Raw genomic sequence first — 20,117 nt, 5'->3', positions numbered from 1 at the left:
GTACAAGTGAAGTTAAATAAAAGCTTGTAAAATAGAAATCGAATCCCCCTTTTTAACCGACCAAAAGCTCAATTGCGATTCCACTATAAAAAACCGATGACGACTTACACAAGGTTTGTTTCAATATTGATTGAAAGATATGGACGACGTTAGTTCCGTAATTAATTTAGAACATACACATGGCTCATTCCACGGTGGCAGGTGTGACATTTCAACTTACTTTCTAAGGTTTAATTCTTAAACTAAATATAATAGAAAATTCTTTAGACACAGTGCCTGGAAATATTTTTTTTATTGAATCCAAACGAGTTATATCAATTTTTGTCACTGTGACAGATGTCACAAGTACACAAACCAAATTATCTTCTACTTACTTGTATCAGAGTTTTAATTTATTTGTTTAATTAAACATTTTCAAAATGTAAGCCATTGCATATTAGGTGAAATGATTACCTTTTCTGTGCAAAATTAATAGTAGCTAAAATACTGCTTTATTTTAATGCAAAAGGATCGCAAATGTTGAAAAAAGTGTAAAGTCAGTTAATAAAATGTGAAAACATGACTTGACTTTTGTTGAACAGACTTTTTATATTCAAATGATGAGTATACGTGTTTAGGTTGTTCTCGAAAACATTGTCCAATTAGGTTGGTTTTGAGATAAGTTATGTTCTTTTACCATGCCCTCCCCCTTAAAATGAGCTACATAATAAAATAAGTTTGTTCATATGCACATAAATGGCTTCTTATAGCGATTAATTAGGGCATTATCGAAATTCCTAAATTTAAAAAAAATCATCTACTACATGCCTCGCAGATATACCTTGAGGAAAGATTCCTAAGGCAGTTACGAATATTTTCGAAAAATAATTTACCACAATTAAAATGCAGGTAAATTTTGACAGCTCTCTTGTTGCATAGCGCCACTTGCCGCCGGATAAAATAGGCTAAGTAATTTTTAGCGAAAGGGAGGGCAAAACTGCAATTTTTGGAGAAAGTTAGAATCGGTTGGCTTTTTGATTTCGAAAAGAACTTCATCAGCAAGAAACGCGATGTTTTTGCATCGTTTCCACATTTTTTCCATAATTTTCGGTTTTCTTTGATAAATAATTGCAAAAAATACGCGTTTTTTCTTCTGAGAGTTTCATGGAACTTTCGCAAATATCGTCAGCACCAATATTTTTGCAACATGGTTGACAACCGAAGAAAGCTTTTCTTATTTCGAACATCCAAGCAGCCAAACTTCAAACAACTCGTCCTTTGTAATAGCATGATAACCTAGAAAAAAACAGTTTTTCTTGGAAACGGCGGCTTTAATAAAATAAAATCTACCCACTACATCTTAATTTATCCATCTTATTTTCATTTTTCGTTGCCGAAAGTTAACAAAATTGTAGAACCTTACATGCAATAATAAATGGGGAAAAATCAGAAAATGTTTGAGGTTATGCAACCAAGTCAGTTTGTTTGCAAACAAATGATAACAAGTCAGTTTTTTATACCCGAGCGCACTTGTGCACAAGGGTATATTAATTTTGTTCACATAACGGTTGTTTGTAACAGCCAAAACGAATCGAGATAGATATAGACAAATGTATACATAAATGATCAGGATGAAAAAAGAAATCGATTAAGCCATGTCTGTCCGTCCGTCCGTCTGTCCGTCTGTCCGTCTGTCCGTGTACACGATAACTCGAGCAAAAATTGAGATATCTCAACGAAATTTGGTATGTAGGTTTCCCTTAATCCAAGGTAGGTTGGTATTGAAAATGGGCGAAATCGGACTTTAACCACGCCCACTTCCCATATAACGGTAATTTCCAGAAATACGAAAACTGCGATATTTTAGTAACTACTGAAGATAGTTCACTCAAAATTGATATTTACAATAATTTTTAGACGAAAAATAAGAATATTATAAATTTTTGGAAAATGGGCGTAGCCACGCCCACTTATGGTTACATGTGTATATCTTGGTAACCGCTGCACCAATTTCTTCCAAACTTGGCACAGTTATTGGCCCTGGTACAGCGTACCAAATGGCCGAAACTTTTTAAAATCGGACAATAACCACGCCCACATCCCATATTACTGTAATTTAGAGAAAAACAAAATCTTCGATAAATCAGTAAATATTAAAACTAATTTATTCAAGATTGATGCTTGCAACAATTCTTTACCAAGAAATACGTTTATGGTAAAATTTTGGAAAATGGGCGTGGCACCGCCCACTTATGATCACATATAAGTATATCGGTAACCGTTCTACNTAAATCAGTAAATATTAAAACTAATTTATTCAAGATTGATGCTTGCAACAATTCTTTACCAAGAAATACGTTTATGGCGTGGCACCGCCTACTTATGATCACATATATGTATATCGGTAACCGTTCCAAACTCGGTGTTTTTATTGTGCTTGCCACATAAAAGCAAAACGTTGAAAGTTATTATATAAATCAGAATAAAATTACGGCCGCTTTTCATATAACGGTATATTTCAGAAATGCTTGAAACTGCAATATTTCGAAATTTAAGGACGCTAATTTACTCAAAATTGATACACCCCGGCTTACCATCTAGCGGTAGGTTTCGGAAAGGTGAAGAAACATATATTTAATACTTGCGCCGGGTATTTAATATTCGGCTCCACCCGAACTTAGACTTTCTTACTTGTTTTAATAGAATATAGGTACTCAATATTTTTGTCTCCCATTAAAAATATTCCTTTAATTGTTCGAACTTTATACAAAAAATGCACTTGAATCTTAAGAAATAAACCGATTCCGCAAACAACGTCTCAATAACTTTGTTTGATTGCCGTTTAACGGTGTTCTTTATTTTACAAAAACAAAGTAAAGCTTTTGTTTTTTTGGAGTTTTCCCTATCGAACGGCAACTAAAAATATTGTAAAACTGCGTTTACGAAATTGGACTTTCGCACAGCCAAATGAATCATGTTGTACCGATTAATACGATATTATTCGATGCATCGATGTATCGGTACGTGGTTTAAGATGTGTTTCAAAAAATAACTACTGAAAAACTTGAACTGCTACAATGCTGAGAGATTTGTCTCTCCAATGACCATTTAAATAACATAAAAAAGACAATAGGCTATGAAAATTAGTCTTGTAAATTCGAAGGAAAATAAACATATCATATGAGTTTGTAAATGGTACAACCTAAAGTAAAAATATCGTATTTTAAAATAAATTTTGAAATTTTGGCTTTCAGTCTTGAAAGTTGGATTTTTTTACTCTTACTTACTAGAAATAGTACTTCTTAAGTGTATTTTCATTTCATCCGGTATCGATTACCGAAAACAAATTATAGGTGCTTAACAATTTTTGCTCATAAAATTTGGGCACTGGTAACGTTACATAAAACACTGGCCACGTTACACGTACAGTTCGCTTGGGCAAGGTTTAACCAAAAGGCTTTGTTCATCCTTTTTTCCATATTCTTATTCTGTCATCATAAATAACTGATTGAGCTAAAATTGAGATCTTCTATTGCAGGATTAAAAAATAAAGCTCGATTATCCTTAAATATTCTAACTAGGTCAAAAATCATCCTACACCAAAATTTTTTAACGGAAAATCTTTGTATTATCGTCGCAAATAATATTTATTTAATTAGTCAATTATAAAAAATAAAAAATATTTATTTAACTTCACTACAAAATCCACTTATGTTTAATAACTTAGATATGCAAAAGCTCATCCAAAGTACCATGTTGTGTAGTTTCTTTTTAATCCTTTCTGAATCATTGTTTTTTTCTAATGCCAACCAAGAAAATTTCAAATCAGATACGGTGGTTTCCACAGCTTTGTTAATCTTAGATAAAAACAATGTTAATGCATTTATCGCAGTTTTATAGAAAAGTTCTCACATAAACAATTTTTAACAAAATAAATAGATGTATAAACTCTTCATAGTCTGGAGTAGACTTGTATCAGATTCTATAAAATTGTAGTGTTATGGGAATAGGTATTAAAATTGTTGGAAATATAAGTAAATATGACAACCCTGAACATATATTGTATTCCTATACTCAATTCTTGTATACATGTTCGTTAACGCATACTAGCATAGTACTAAGTCTGTGAATAAGTTAAGTTCTAAGTATTAATATTGAGAGCAGGTTTTCAGTTTAAGAAACTCACTCATGTAACTCGGACTTACTGTGAACCTTATTCAATAAAATAATTAAAGAAAATGAATAAATCCAACATGGTAGCAGAGCAAGGTTATGAATTTTAAAAATTACCGATTAATGATAAAAGTTTGCGAAGATAAAGAAGGACAATTAAAAAAAATAGTGAAATTCTCAAAATACCATAACGTAAGAAAACGTGGTAATAAACTTAAGTTCTCCAACAAAATATCTATAAGTAGACACGTGGTCGAAATTATATTGAATTCATTGAAATTCTGAATAAACGGAAGGAGTTTAAAAATATACTTTCCTTTGAGAAAAATAGATAATGAACTTTTGAAAAACTTAGCGTGGATTCTCAAAATTATATGTAAAGATCGATGTCTTCAGATTAAAACTAAATCTTACATACCTACATGAAAATTATACAACGCACGCAAGTGAGAATACGAACTTATGATGGCCACTGCAAAATTCGAAGATATTGCTATACCAATTTTTGATGGTGCAAATTTCTCAAGCTGGAAAATACGACTTATGATGCTGTTGGAGTACAAGGAGTGCAAAGAACCGGCTACCAGAACAAGGACAGAAAACGATGAAGAATTAAAGTGGAAAAAGAAAGATCTAAAAGCGAAAACCATATTAATTAGCACAATCTCAGACAAACAACTAGAGTACATTTGCGACTGCGACTCATCTTTGGATATGATCAACAAATTGGACAAGATGTACAATACGCAATCAACGGCATTACAGATTTTACGTAGAAACAATATTGATGAAATTAAATTACAAAATTACGACACTGCTGAAGAATTCTTTTTAGAATTTGAAAAGTCTGTAAATGAATTCAAAGCGGCAGGCGGGAAGATGGAAGAACAAGAAAAAATGAGGTATTTGTTGAAAGCACTACCACCAAGCCATAGCTATTCGGAGATTTTTTGGATGTCATACCAGAAGAGCAGAGAACTGTGGAATACGTAAAATCAAAAATCATAGAAAAAAACTTGAACAGAAACCAAACAGAAAAGAAGAACAACGTAAGTACATTTTCGGCAACAACGAGAGGTGTTTGTTTTACATGCAAAAAGCCTGGACATATCAAGAGAGATTGTTGGTACACACAGGCAAACAAGAACAATCGAGGAGAGAATAGAGATAAAGAAAGAAGTCAAAGAAATTATCAGGCAAGCTACACCAAAGGCGGTGGATACAGCAATCGCGGCCGAGGAAGAGGTTTCCAGTCATCAACATCAAGAGGCGAGAATTTACGAAATCAAAGTACCAACAATTCAAGTTCTGCAAATGTGTGGGTTACCCAAGTGTACAATTCAGAGGTAAAAAGAGACAGGGAAAATTCGGAAAACCCGAACGAAATAAACTGGTTAGTAGATAGTGGTTGTTCTGATCATATAATAATGAATTGCAAATTTTTTGATAAATATGTGAATTTAAAAGAACATGTTAATGTTGAACTACCCGACGGAAAAATTTTAAAGGCTACAAAAATTGGCAATGTAAAAACAACTTTTAAAACTTATAATGAAGAAAATGAATTACGTAAATGCAAACATACCAAACACATTCGAAGAAGCGATTAACTCTAGCGAATATAGGGAATGGCAAAATGCAATGAACTCAGAGATGAATAGTTTAAAGAAAAACAACACATGGGAACTTACGGAAAAACCAAAAGAAAAACGAATTATTGATGTTAAATGGATTTATAAAAAGAAGGGTAATAATATTTTTAAAGCAAGATTAGTTGTGAGGGGATATCAACAAAAAGAACATATTGAAAATGTGTATTCACCCGTAGGTAAAATGCAAACTCTGAAAACGTTGTTGTCGTTCTGCTGTCGAAATAATTTATATGTGGAGCAAATGGACGTAGAAACGGCCTTTTTAAATAGCTATGTAAAATCAGAAGTTTATGTAAATGAACCTAAGGGCTATGAAACGGGCGAAAACAAAGTTTACAGATTAAGAAAAGCTCTTTATGGTTTAAGGGAGAGTCCAAGAGCATGGTACGAATGCTTTCAAAAGTTTATTGAGAAATTGAAATTTGTGCGAAGCAATTATGATTATTGCCTGTATGTAAATAGATCAAGAGACAATCCTGTATACATATTAGTTTTTGTAGACGATCTGTTAATTTGCTGTAAAGATAAAAGAGAAATAGAAGAAGTAAAGTCAAGTTTAATGGCAAGATTTTCTATGAAAGACCTAGGTAAGATTCAGAGCTATATTGGCATTGAAATAAATTATAGTGAAGATAAAAAAATTATGACTCTAAGCCAAACAAATTACATTGATTCCTTAGCTGCAAAGTATAACTTAAAAAACGCAAAACTATACGATACACCTATGGAAACAGGTCTTAAACTTACTCAAGCTAGCGAAATAGATGAAAATATAAAGTACCGAAATCTCATAGGAGAATTACTATATATAAGCACTGGCACAAGACCAGATATAGCGTACGCTACAAATTATTTGAGTCGCTACCAAAGTTGTTACAACGCTACTCACTTCAAATACGCTATGAGGGTCTTAAAATATCTATACTTAACTAAAAACTTAAAGTTAACATTTTATGACAATTTAGAATGTGAGGTATTAGATTGTATGGTAGATTCGGACTTTGCAGGAGACAATGTGGATAGGAAATCCACAACAGGTTTTGCAATAAGATTATATGGAAATTTAATATATTGGAAAACGCATAAACAAAACACTGTAACAAAATGTTCAACCTTTGCAGAGTACACTGCAATGTCCGAAGCAGTAACTGAAATATTATTTATAAGAAATTTATTAATTGAATCATTCAATGTAAAATTTGATAAAGCGGTAAGGATGTATGAAGATAATTCTGGCGCAATTGCAATTGCAAAATTTGGAAATTTTACAAAAAATTCAAAGCACATTGAAGTGCAATACCATTACATTAATGAAAACTATGAGAGAGGTATAATAGATATTGTTAAAATAAATTCCGAACTAAACTTAGCTGATATGTTAACCAAGAGCTTAGATAAAAGAAAGTTTTTGAGAAACAGGGAAGCTTTGAGATTAATTTGAATCCACCATCATTTCAATATAATATACGAATACATTACTTAATGAAATAATTTGATAAGGTTGTCAATTTAAAGAGGTGTGTTGGAAATATAAGTAAATATGACAACCCTGAACATATATTGTATTCCTATACTCAATTCTTGTATACATGTTCGTTAACGCATACTAGCATAGTACTAAGTCTGTGAATAAGTTAAGTTCTAAGTATTAATATTGAGAGCAGGTTTTCAGTTTAAGAAACTCACTCATGTAACTCGGACTTACTGTGAACCTTATTCAATAAAATAATTAAAGAAAATGAATAAATCCAACAAAAATTTAGCAGTCTAATGCTCAATTCGCAATTTTTCATGAAAATACTTTCTTAAATATGTCTTATTATTTATTGCTAAAATGAAATGAGAATAGTTATCAAATCAATAAAAAAAATTGTAAATAAAAAGAAAAGCATTCGCCCCGTTACACTTATTTATTGGGTAATTCTGCAACGAAGTCAGCTATGATTTATTTTTTTTTTCATATGGAATCAGTATACTATCGATAGTATCGGATAATTTTAAAATGCATTGACGAAGCTATTTATATAAACGAACGAGAACAAAATGACACTGAAGATGGCACAACGCCGAAACCGGTTTGTCTCCAAACCAAATTTGACAAGGGATGACGGAAAATCGTTCCACATTACATCACACTCCTACCCTGTCGGAAACACCAACAACGAAAATGAGAAAAGTTTTGCGTTTTACTTAGTTCCTGAAGAATTAGCTAATTGTTAAATAGCGATTTTCAGTAACCTTGTCCTTTTCTTTGATTTTTTAAATATTTTAAACCGATAATATAAAAACCCAAATTCCTAATCGTAGAAAAACAAATCGCTTGTAAACGTAAAGAAAACTGTATGTATTACAAACAACTTTCATCAATCCAACTCCGGCTACGCCACAGTATTTTTGCATAGAACTCACTCCAAAATTTACGGAAAAGTCTATATTTCAAGCGTGTGCTACAAGAACCAAAATCATTGTACAAATTGCCGAACCGTGCCCCGACTTATACATGATTATTTATGCATTTAAAGCAGTGATTCCCAAAGTGGTCCAGGTGGACCCCAAGGGGTCCACGGAAGACTCGACGGGGTCCACGGTGATGTGAAAAAAACATGGGGGTCCATGAGTTGTAAATAGGGGTCCACGAAGTTTTATCTGGTTTCGATGTAAAGAACCAAAATGGTTGCTTGATAGCCTCTTTATTTAACTTAAATTTTTTTAGTGGTGTATAGTGCTCTTGAGGCACTGCTGCACTTACCGTCAGTTAGTGTTTTTCTTGTAGACTAAAAAGAACCGGATGCTGGTATGACAATGAGTGGGGCGCGACGAAAATTGCTGGCGGCAGAGATTTAAGCACTTGTGTCTTTTCAATGCTACAGGATAGTACGCCACCATTACCTTTATTGAAGAGATTCTATAATGTTGACTTCCTTGAGACTGAATGCTGGATTGATTCCATCGCTGAGACCGGACTCACACATTGTCGATTCTTCACTGATGACTCCAAAACTGACTCTGGGTCATGATCTGGGCTCTTTTTCGAGTTTAATGGAGATAAGCTTCACTTTTCTGTAGGGGAATATGCTTCCGTCTTCCATGCTGAGGTAATTGCAAATCTCAAAGCCATGGACTAAGCATGGAACAGAGGTGGAGGAGAAGGAGTTTAGGTGACTGCAGTGACAACCAAGCTGCACTTAAGGCATTGACCAGCCCTCTATTTAAGTATTTGCAAGTCTCGACTAAAATATGATGGTGAACATAACGAGGTTTTTTACTCTGGGTGCCAGGTCACTCTGGAGTACCTGGTTATGAGACATCTGATCATTTGGCCAGAGTTGGCTCAGACCAGGCATTCCTCGGTCCGCAACCAGTGTTAGCACTCCCACCGGGCAAAACTCATGTTGCCTTCAATCTCACAAGGTTTATCTAATTTTTTGCTCTCACTGAGCAGACGACACTGCAGACAACTTGCTGGACTGCTGACTGGTCACTACGCGGAGCAAACACCTGACTGTGATAGGCGTAAATGACAAGTCCATTAGCCCAGCTTGCCTTGAAGAAGATGAGGCGGTGGAACACTTTTTGTGCTTCTTGCTTGCTTGTTTATTTGCCGTCGACTTTTTTAAACTCGTTATTACCTCTATTGTCAGTTTCTGAATTAAAAGTTTGGCGTAAAAAGCTTAGCCGTTTTGATGTTTTAAGTTTTGTGTTTTAAAAATGTGACAAATATTTTTCGCCTCACTTTAAAACTCGGAGCGATAAAAATAAAAATGCAACGTCATGAGAGAGGCGAACATTTGATGAGTTTATGGTAAGATAATGTAAATAACGCTAGCGATCGCAATGCTCGTAAAAAATATAACTCTTCCGAGCGAGAGAGTATTTTGATGTATTTACGAGCTCTAGTTTTTAAAATCTACATGTGTGTAATCACATTATTTTTATAAATAGAACACAAGAAAATATTTCACTTTTATTTTGGCCACTCTGAGTTTAGTTTTTGAATTCACCCACGATGCAAATTTACATTGTTAGATCTAATTTTCACATTTAATTTTTTTAAGGGCTTTGGGAATATTTAGAAATGTATCAGCAGGGGGTCCACCGAGACCAGTAAATTTTTGGAAAGGGGTATACGTGAAAAAAAGTTTGGGAACCACTGATTTAAAGTATCAAACGGAAATACAAGAACCTCCAAAATCTGACTAACCCCGGCTTATATCAATAGTTTCTTCCATCGCCTCAGAATCACTACCTCCATAGTATGGTTCCAAAAAGAAACCAGTTTTGTTTTATTAAATTTTTTCATGATTCAAGTACTTTAAATCAATTCTGGTTCATTCTCTTTTGCGTTTTCTATTTGCTTTTACATGCTTAAATTTAATTGAATTCCGCATATGTACAAGCAGAATTGAATTCAATACCTGAACCGTGTAAAACCCGGTAATATGTAAATAGGTTGGTGATGTGTAAGCAAATCAATGTTGCCAAATTCCCATTGTCAAAAATAAAGAAATGCATACTAAGTAGTACATATAATATAAACAATTAGAGTGCACACAGTTCTATATTATCTACTGTGGTAAGTTTGCCACCTGGTAACTTTAAAACATTTTACCATGTGGTAACTTTGTTTGTTGTTGGTTCCCATACTAATTAGACATAACAATTTTGGGCAAAATTACTCGACTTTGTCTCATGTTTTGATTTGTGTTAAATTGGAATCTCTGATCAGTTATTTGTTCGCGCTAAGAAAAAATGGAAAAAGTGAAGCATAAAAACATAGGGTGGGCGCAATTGGAAAGATTTTTAAATATATATATGTTATCTTGTTAAACTTGCCACCTTTTAAATTTAAAAGTAAACTCTGGATACCCTAAATATGTATATTTCCTCAAACAAAGACTATCGATAATGGCCAACGACCATTCGATAGTGCAAAAAAAATAGAACCATTCGATGGTATCGATAGTACCATCGATAGTTTTACAGCTCTAATATCGACCATACTAAGAAAACATGTTATACATATATCCTTTTGGAAAGGGTACTTAAGTATCCAAAAAACAACTTTTTTAGTTTTTCACTGGCTACGTTACACTTAACATTTGCGGTACATTTCATTACGACTTAATAGGAGTTCTAAACAACTTTTTCGCTAACTTGAAAGGTATCCTGTTGAACTAATTTATTTTCTATCGTTCAGAACTTAATCGGCCAAAATAAATCAAGGAAAACATATATTTTTTTACTTCTCCTTGTTGAAATATCGAAAACTGTGTTTAGGTCCGTGAAAAATCCTTCAAAAAAAGGGTAAAAATATTAAACACAAAACGCTTGGACATGATAAGAATTAGTGTCAAAAGCAGCAGTCAGTAATAGTGAATAACAGTAATAAACAATATGTACAATATTTGAAAGAAAGAAAAAATCGGGCTGGTTTACTTTTCTGTGGAATCGACCATATACATACATCAGATCAAAACCAGCGTCCTTCGATGTTAAAATGATTTTGCTTTGAATTTTTCATCTTTCTTGAACAAGTCACGGTACGAGATCTTTTTCTTCGTCATTATTTAGTTACGGTTAGAGATGGGCGATCTCGTGACTCAATCCGCCCCAAAGTTTACATGCATTTTTCAAATCAAGTGCGCTTTCAAATCAGAAGAAGCAAAAACAAAATACATGTGATGCAAATGAAAGAAGTAGAAACCAGCTCATTTAATAACACCACCTAGTATGAATTCGCCTTGGAAATTTCCTTAAACTTCAATCCTTGTGGTGCTATTCTGTAACTGCCATCCCTAAATTGGCGCGTCAAGCGCTAAGGAACTGTCAAAAATCCTCATGCCTATACAATTTCTATGAAGCATCCCACAATAACGCGGCGCTAGCGCCGAGCAAATGGAATTTTCATTTTTGACAGAGCGTTACGTGTTGAAGTTGGATTCAGAAGACGGAAACAAAGAGAAAGGACAAAAAAGTGAAAACGGAAACAAGAATAAAAACAAGGGGAAATTAGAAAACGTCAAAAATTACGCCGCATTGATTTGGGGATAGCACGCGCTGACACTCGGTGAAAATGGAAAACGCAACGCTTAGCGCTCCGATTTAGGGACGGCAGTAACCAGTTAGCGACATATTTCGGACTTTGCGGCAAGTGTTACGATTTTTCTATTCTATACAAATTTTCTAACGATTTCTATCGCACAGTTTGAAATTATCTTTTCAATAGCACTATGGTACAAAATTGAGGTTCATGTCTTCGTATTTGATAAAACCAAAAGGAAATTAAAGCTAACACCTCCCGTAACAAAATCCCAAAAGGATTTTTAGCCCATATATAGATCTGATTTACTCTTTATGCTTGTTTAAAGTTTCTGACCCTGTATACAGGAAAAATTTAGTCAAACTCGATCACATAATGAGGTTCTTCTGGAAAGTTATAGTATATTACTGTTTTTCGGGTCGAGGAATTCATTTTTGATGTTTATTTTTACCTGAAACTTACGCTAGCTGGCGCTAGAGGGTACAATTTTTTGCAAATTTGTATGGTTTTTCATCGAAAAATAGTATTTTTACTGTTTTTTAAGGCTGAGTAATCCATTATTTATACCAGTTTCATTGTTAAAGTTAAAGATCATAACATCAATTTGGTAAAAAAAAGATAGCAATATCGTGATAAAAAGTGTTTATGTGAATTTTTTTATGAGAAAAACATTTTTTTTAAGAAAACGACTTCCTTAATTAAAAAATTATATGTTCTATTACAAAATGGGGTTTTATTTACACTTAGAAAAATTACACAGCAGCAAAAAACAATATAAACATTGTGATTTTGTATATTGTGAAATAAATTAAATGAAGAATGAATAACTCGTTGGAAAATTTTCGGCATTATTGTTATGTTTGTGGAAAATTTAAAATAGCAAGCAGTCTGATATAAGAAGCAGTGCGAAAGAAAAGTGTCAGCAATGATTTCATACCATACCTTTTTTAAGATGAATAAAATAATTAAATCGCTTTTGTAACATAATCTAACAGAAATTTACCATGAAAAAGCATAAATAATGAATTACTCAGGCTTCAAAAATAGTAAGAAAACAATTTTTCTATGAAAAACCACAAATAATAGAAAAATTGTACCACAGCGCCACCTAGCATAAGTTTTAGTTAAAAATAAACATCAAAAATGAATTCCTCGATCCAAAAAACAGTCATGTACCATAACCAGGGTGGGCAAGGAAGGGATATTTGGAACCACCGTCGGATAATACAGCATCTACGACGAAACGTTCGGAAACGGAATGAGGCTGATCGACTTCGCCGGGGCCCGAAACAGTACTCGGTTCAGGCTTAAGAAGATCCATCAAGCTTCGTGGCTGTCTCCAGATCGAAAAACGAAAAACCAAACTGATCATGTTGTGATTGACGGAAGGCATGCTTCCAGTATTTTAGACGTACGTACACTCCGAGGCCCAAACATCGACTCGGACCACTTTCTTCTTGCAGCCCTGTGGAACAAAAATGTGCGCCCAAAAATGCAAAAAAAAACTTTACGTCAAATAGCTGCAGTCACAATAGATGGCCAATGCATTCGCTTCTCGACTCTCACACCTCCTATCAGAGACACTCTTCAACAAACCGTCATATGCGAACAGTGGAACCACATTTCCCGTTCATTAGGAGCCGAAGCCGAAGTAGTCGGATGGCACTATCGATAGTATCGATGGTTTTTGATCTGATCTAAAATTGGCCGGGATGGGCGGTATCGGGCACATCTGTAAAAATATGGCGGGCGGAACGGGACCAAAATTCTTTCCCGACACTCCCGATAAAACCGCAACCTCCGCAAATTCACAAAATCTTCCGTAAAAACGATGTTTGAAATATGCACTATTAATATTTTACTGAGTCGGAAGATGCCAGATCTTTCATTATTATTTTTATACCCGAGCGCACTTGTGCAGAAGGGTATACTTATTAACTTTTTTCACATAACGGTTGTTGTAAATATAGACAAATGTATACATAAATGCTCAGAATGAATAGAGAACTCGATTAATCCAAGTCTGTCTATCTCTATGTCCGTCCGTCCGTCCGTCTGTCCGTGTACACGACAACTCGAGAAAAAATTGAGATATCTGAACGAAATTTCGTATATAGGTCGCCCTTTATCGAAGGTAGGTTGCTATTGAAAATGGGCGAAATCGGACTGTAACCACGCCCCCTTCGCATATAAAGGTATTTTCGAAAAATGCAAAAACTAAATATGGCCCTTATTATAAGCTGCATTCGATTTTCGATCTTCGCTGGCTATCGAAGATCGAAAGTGAAATTCGTATTATGAGCTATGCAAGCGTGTCGAAATTTTCGTTGAGTATCGAATTTTCTGTCGAACAGAATTTTGCTTTCGATGGTGTAGCGAAGTGTTAGAAAATTGTGAAAAATGTATGATTTTGTATATGTTTTCTTACATTTTGGCGGCTAGACACTAATTTTAAACAATTTTTATTAATTTCATGCAGTTCTAACATCGTGAATACTAAACACAAGCTCGAAAGGCTGGTTTTACTTGTGAAAGAAAATCCCAATACTCTGTTGGCGCGATCTCTGAGAACAAAATCGTAGCGCTGTTGATAGTTTTAAAATATTTTAAATAGATTTGGCTCACAAACGCTTCTTTAGATGGTCGGAACTTTTTAATGAATCTGTAGACAAATTTCTTAAATATATTTTATATCAAAATATATTCGAAAGACTAATAAACTTAAACTCTCTTAAACATTTGCTACTCCTGGCCAGTTTACTTAGTTCTCATCCTCCGACGAATCGTTGACCCAGAACTCGTTGTACTCATTTTACTACGTTTTTATAAACTTGCTTTCTTNGAAGGGTATACTTATTAACTTTTTTCACATAACGGTTGTTGTAAATATAGACAAATGTATACATAAATGCTCAGAATGAATAGAGAACTCGATTAATCCAAGTCTGTCTATCTCTATGTCCGTCCGTCCGTCCGTCTGTCCGTGTACACGACAACTCGAGAAAAAATTGAGATATCTGAACGAAATTTCGTATATAGGTCGCCCTTTATCGAAGGTAGGTNTATTTCAGTAAATATGAAGTAGAGTATTTGTAAAAAATAATATTATGAAATTTTTGAAAAACGGGCGTGACCCCGCCCACTTATGATGAAATACTGTATCTTAGTAGCCCCTTTACCAATCCTTACCAAACTCGGTGCGAGCCTTGCTTAGGATCCAGCTAAGAAATTTATATATACATAACTGTAATTTACAGAAACACAAAGCTACGATAAATCAGTAACTACTGAAGCTAATTGACTCAAAATCTATTACTGCTATGACCACTGAGCAAACAATTAGATTAGTAAAATTTTTGTATTTTGGGCGGGCGCCGCACACTGTTTCGACTATATGGATGCAGGTGGAAATAATAGTACACCTGCACCGATTTCACTAAAACTTGACATGTGCTCTAGTACTACTTAGAAATAGAGAATTATGAAATTTGGTAAAGATGGAATAATTGCCACGCCTTCTACTCTTGTGGGCGGGAACATTAAAATTCATCCGATTTCGATGAAATTTAGTTTGTGCTCTCTCTTTTATTAAAAAAACCTAAATATAAAATATGGGAAAGATGAGATCACTATAACATCCAAAACTCACAAAAAATGTGAGCCCAGTCGTTAAATGTGATGGAATTTTGGTAAATTTTTTCCTGCTTTTCACTCTCAGAAAACAAAGGTTATACTATAAAATTACTAAGGTATAAATTTTAAATTTTTTAAAAGAAAATAGGAAAGTACCAAATAAATGATAAATACATTCACCTGAATATTCCACGACATATAAATAATTAATTACAGTTTAAAAAACAAACACTTCCTTTAATGGATTAATCGCCAAAGGCAACTAAACTGATTAGTCGGTATCGCGCCCATTCCCGGATTTTTTTTGGAAATGTATCGTTCGTGAAGAAGGGAGTGAGTAAATAATGTAAAATTTGGTATTTATGACCTTTACTTTTCCCTCACTAAGTACCACTGGTTCTTTTATCAACTGTCACCATGACTTTTTTCTACCTGCCTCCATATAGTCGAAACACTGTGCGCCGCCCACCTATGACCACAAATGTGGATTTATCAATTTTTACGAAACTTGGTGCATTATTAACCTTGGTACGAAAAAAAAATTCGTTGAAAATTATTCCGGTTTCCCGCATGACGGTAATTTATTTTCAGATATACGAAAACTCCGATATTTCAATAACTGAGGACGTTAACTTACTCCAAGTTAATACCTACAACAATCTCTTAACAATAAATAAGACTGTTAGACTTTTAGGTAGATTAAAGAAAGTTGGAACGACAATAGTTGATACCTGCGCCCCACTAAGGGTGAACACACCAAAACTGCGACACTTAGAAATTACTACCAGAAACAAACTAGAAGGCTTTGAAACTATTTTTTTTTTTGTATTATATAACTTGGAAGTTTAGATGTTATTAAAATGTTAAAATATTAGTTATTATTTGCTCCATATGCAAGTGATCGGTATTTTCATCGCACACGCGCCATCATGTTCTGCACGACTGCATCATCGACATTACGCGATGCGCACAACTACTTTGTTTTGCACTCTTCAATAATTTTCACTCTTTCACCTGTTTTCTTCAAGATTCCTTTGACAATTGACCAATATTCCCCAATAGGACGTGGCTCTGGGCTATTGGGTGGATTGCAGTCGTGAGGTACAAAATTGATGTTATTTGCATTATACCACGGCAATGTGTCCTTGGCATAGTGGCAGGTTGCCATGTCCGCCTAGAACGATGGCATACTCCTTATCTGTTGATAAATCACAGAAGACGGGTTTTGAGGCACTCATCCCGATAAACTTGATCATTCATTGTCCCGGATGGGAAAAAAGGGCTGCTCTTACGAACGCAGGAACAAATAGCTTGCCAAACCATGTGGTTTTTGGAAATTTGGACTTCATTTTCAGCTTACAACTTTCAGGGGCATCTTGACGACTTGCAGCAGTATAAAAATCTTGACCTGCAATATATTTTGAATTTTTATAGCAGTAGGTTTCGCAGTCCATAACAATGCAGTTGTATTTTTTAATTTAGAATTCATACAACTTCCGAATGCGGGATTTCGCTGTAACATTCTACTTTGCGCCTCGGTCTGGCGCTGTTTGAGCTGTAGAACATCTCAATGAAGCTTTCCGCTTTACCTTTTGTACGAAAAACTGCGATCTCCGTACGGATTTTGCAACATAACGCGACAAGATCTTCGGATCTCGCGAATTTCAAATTATTGAATTCGTTTTGGGTAAGTTATAAGCTTCCCAAAGTGTCGCAGTTTTGGTGTGTTCACCCTTTATAGGCAAAACACGAGTTTTTTTTTAAATCGTAGATCTTCGCTTAGAAATGAGATAATGGAATGAAAATTTTTTATCGTGAAGATAAATGATCATATAATATAGGAAAACTATAGAGAAGTTGCAACAACAATAACTTAACCCTCAACATACCGTTCAAAATGTCACTTTTTTGAAATTTTGGATTTTGGCTCCCATTCCACTAGAAAACGCTATACTTAATAAACCATTAGCATTGTTTCTGAAAGATTTCTCTTTATTTTATCTTAAGACTCGATTTTTGGGACATTGGATGCTGTACCCGAGTGGCCAGATTGAAACAGAAAAGCTTCCTTTAAACTCTAATAACTCGTAAACTATCAGCTTTCAAAAAAAATGTATATAACAAAAATGGTTATACTGGTCGATATCTTTACGAAAGTGCAGCATTTAACCCTTTAATGCAGTCTGTCATATATGAAACGCTTTTTAACCCTTTCAAGGCAGAGGAAAAAGGTTCTCAATATGCTTTTGAACGTGCTTTTTCTCATGTTGACGTAGATATTAATCGTAGAAAATTTTTCCATAGTAAAATAATAATAAAAAAAATAAATAAAAAAATAAAAATAAAAATAAATAAAAAGTACGTTGAAAACATATTGAGAACCATTTTGCCTCTGCCTTGAAAGGGTTAAAAAGCGTCTCATATATGACATACTCTGCACTAAAGGGTTAAATGCAGCACTTTCGAAAAGATGTAGACCAGTATAACCATTTTTGTTATATAAAATTTTTTGTGAAAGCTGAAAGTTTACGAGTTATTAGAGTTTAAAGGAAGCTTTTCTTTTTCCAATCTGGCCACTCGGGTACAGCATCCAATGTCCCAAAAATGGAGTCTTAAGATAAAATAAAGAGAAATCTTTCAGGAACAGTGCTAATGGTGTATTAAATATAGTGTTTTCAAATAGAATGGGAGCCAAAAACCAAAATTTCAAAAAAGTTACATTTTGAACTGTATTTTGAGGGTTAAGTTATTTACTACGTTTATACGTAAGCTATTTGCAAATAAAAATAATTTGCAAATACCTAACTCACTGTTTATTCGATGGTGAAAAATTCTTTTTTAACATTGCCTGATTATAAAAAGGCAATAATATTACCATCGAAAAAGAAAATAAAGTTAAAAATGGCAACGTCTTCATTATAAAAAGGCGATAAGATGACCATCGAATCTTTCTTACGATCAATACGCATACCGGTTTTAAACCGTTTAGCAAGCCACAACCCGTTTTGGGGGTAAGACCCAGCTCTTATAATTCATTTAAAGACCAATGAGTATATGAGAGAATAACTTATTTACTAAACAAGGTCAATCATTATGCAGCGTAGTCTTTATTATACTTACCCCATATTCCACGGGATATCTTCGCCGCGATCTCGCATTTCGGTTAACCCTCGAAGGACATGGAAAACCATTGTTATTTCAACCCAACGTTTTTGAACCTTCTCTTCTTCTTCGTCAAATATTATGCCCACTTGGTAGGGAAACGCGAAGTAAATATCGGCTTTATTTATTACCAATAGTTTTCTTTGAGCCACTGATAACTTCTGTATAGTGGGTTTCAGTTCATCAATAGCTTCTTTAGCAACAAAGTTTTCCATTGACACAAATTCTCCATTTACCAGCTTCGAAGATATTATCTGAAACAAAAAATTGTTGCTAAACTTGCATAACTATAGATTCATATTTTTCAAATAATCGGATGAAAAATTTTTGGTGCTATCAAAATGTATTCAACAAAGTGTGATTGAATTTGACATTGCTCTCAGAAAAACCATCCTATAAAGTCAAATTGAAAAATTTTTTTATGAATTTTGAATCGTTTGTTTATATTTTTTGGCATAATAGTACCTTAAAAGAGAGCCGACCTGAGTTGTCAGTCACACCTTGTTTAATACACCTTAGGTGCTATAAAACCAAGGCACATAAATACAGATAGAAGCTGAAATGACGTTGCTCTCATGAGAACCAAACCTTTAAACTTCAACTTCTTTTCCTTTTATTTCCTATATTTCGTTACGCTTTGAATGTCATGTCATGTGTTTTTGAATGCTCGTTAATGACAAATTTTAATAAATATTGAATTTTTGTAGTGTTGTGCGGTTCATACTTAGTGTATGTGTAAAAAATGCTACACCTGAAGCGTTGTTTTTTATGTGGTGTTAAATATAATGCAGACACCACCAATTTTTTAACGTGCCTCAATGTCCTTCGCGTAAGGAGCGTCGGGAAAGCAGCTGTGGGGTAGAGCTGCAGAGAAATGCCTTGCTGTGCGTTAATCAATTTGACTGTAAAATTACTAAAAGATTAGTAAATGAATTACTAATCAGCCTTTACGAAGCATATATGTGTATGTATATAAAGTTATGTATAAAATATTTAAATTACCTAGAAAATCCGTGGTTCGCTAACCCAATCTGCGAAGGGGCAAGTTTTTTGTATTCGCTGACGTACCACACTTGTTGAAATTACTTAGGAACCACTATATTGACAAAGGTTTCATACTAAATAACAAGCACATAACGAAATTCACTGTACGGCAAGTGATGCAATACACGTCCTCGTCAGATGTTAGCATTACATATAAAGTGACTGATGAACATTTGGCAGTACAATGCGGTAATATTGTATTAAGGCTAATCACCATCCGGTGCATCTTTGCATAAGTATACAGGGTGTCCCAGAAGTAACGTGCCAAACTTTAGGGCAAGGTAGGTGGGGGGTGAGCTCACTGATAAACAAAAAATTTTCAGGTAAAAGTGTCACCGTTTTTGAAATATTTACATTTTTTCGAATTTAAAAAAAATCGTGCCTTTTCATGTGTTTTCTTTAACTGCAACTACAAACCGGGCAATACTTAGTAA

The 20,117-nt window shown here is 34.2% G+C and overlaps 1 protein-coding gene across 1 annotated transcript in view; it reads right to left on the bottom strand.

Moving 5' to 3' along the window:
• Positions 1-20,117, bottom strand: part of LOC108367094 (uncharacterized protein C2orf47 homolog, mitochondrial) — a 53,614-nt gene that overhangs the window by 7,396 nt on the left and 26,101 nt on the right. Inside the window, exon 3 of the mRNA XM_017621640.1 lies at positions 18,598-18,893. Within this exon, the coding sequence (XP_017477129.1) occupies positions 18,598-18,893 (296 nt within the window). The remainder of the gene's footprint in view (positions 1-18,597; positions 18,894-20,117) is intronic.

This window comes from Rhagoletis zephyria, unplaced genomic scaffold (assembly GCF_001687245.7).
Source record: "Rhagoletis zephyria isolate East Lansing unplaced genomic scaffold, Rhagoletis_zephyria_1.1 Rzeph_scaffold_02535, whole genome shotgun sequence".
In the NCBI taxonomy this organism is placed as follows: Eukaryota; Metazoa; Arthropoda; class Insecta; order Diptera; family Tephritidae; genus Rhagoletis; species Rhagoletis zephyria.
Note: the sequence above shows the minus strand (reverse complement) of the source record. Positions and strands in the feature narration are given on the sequence as shown.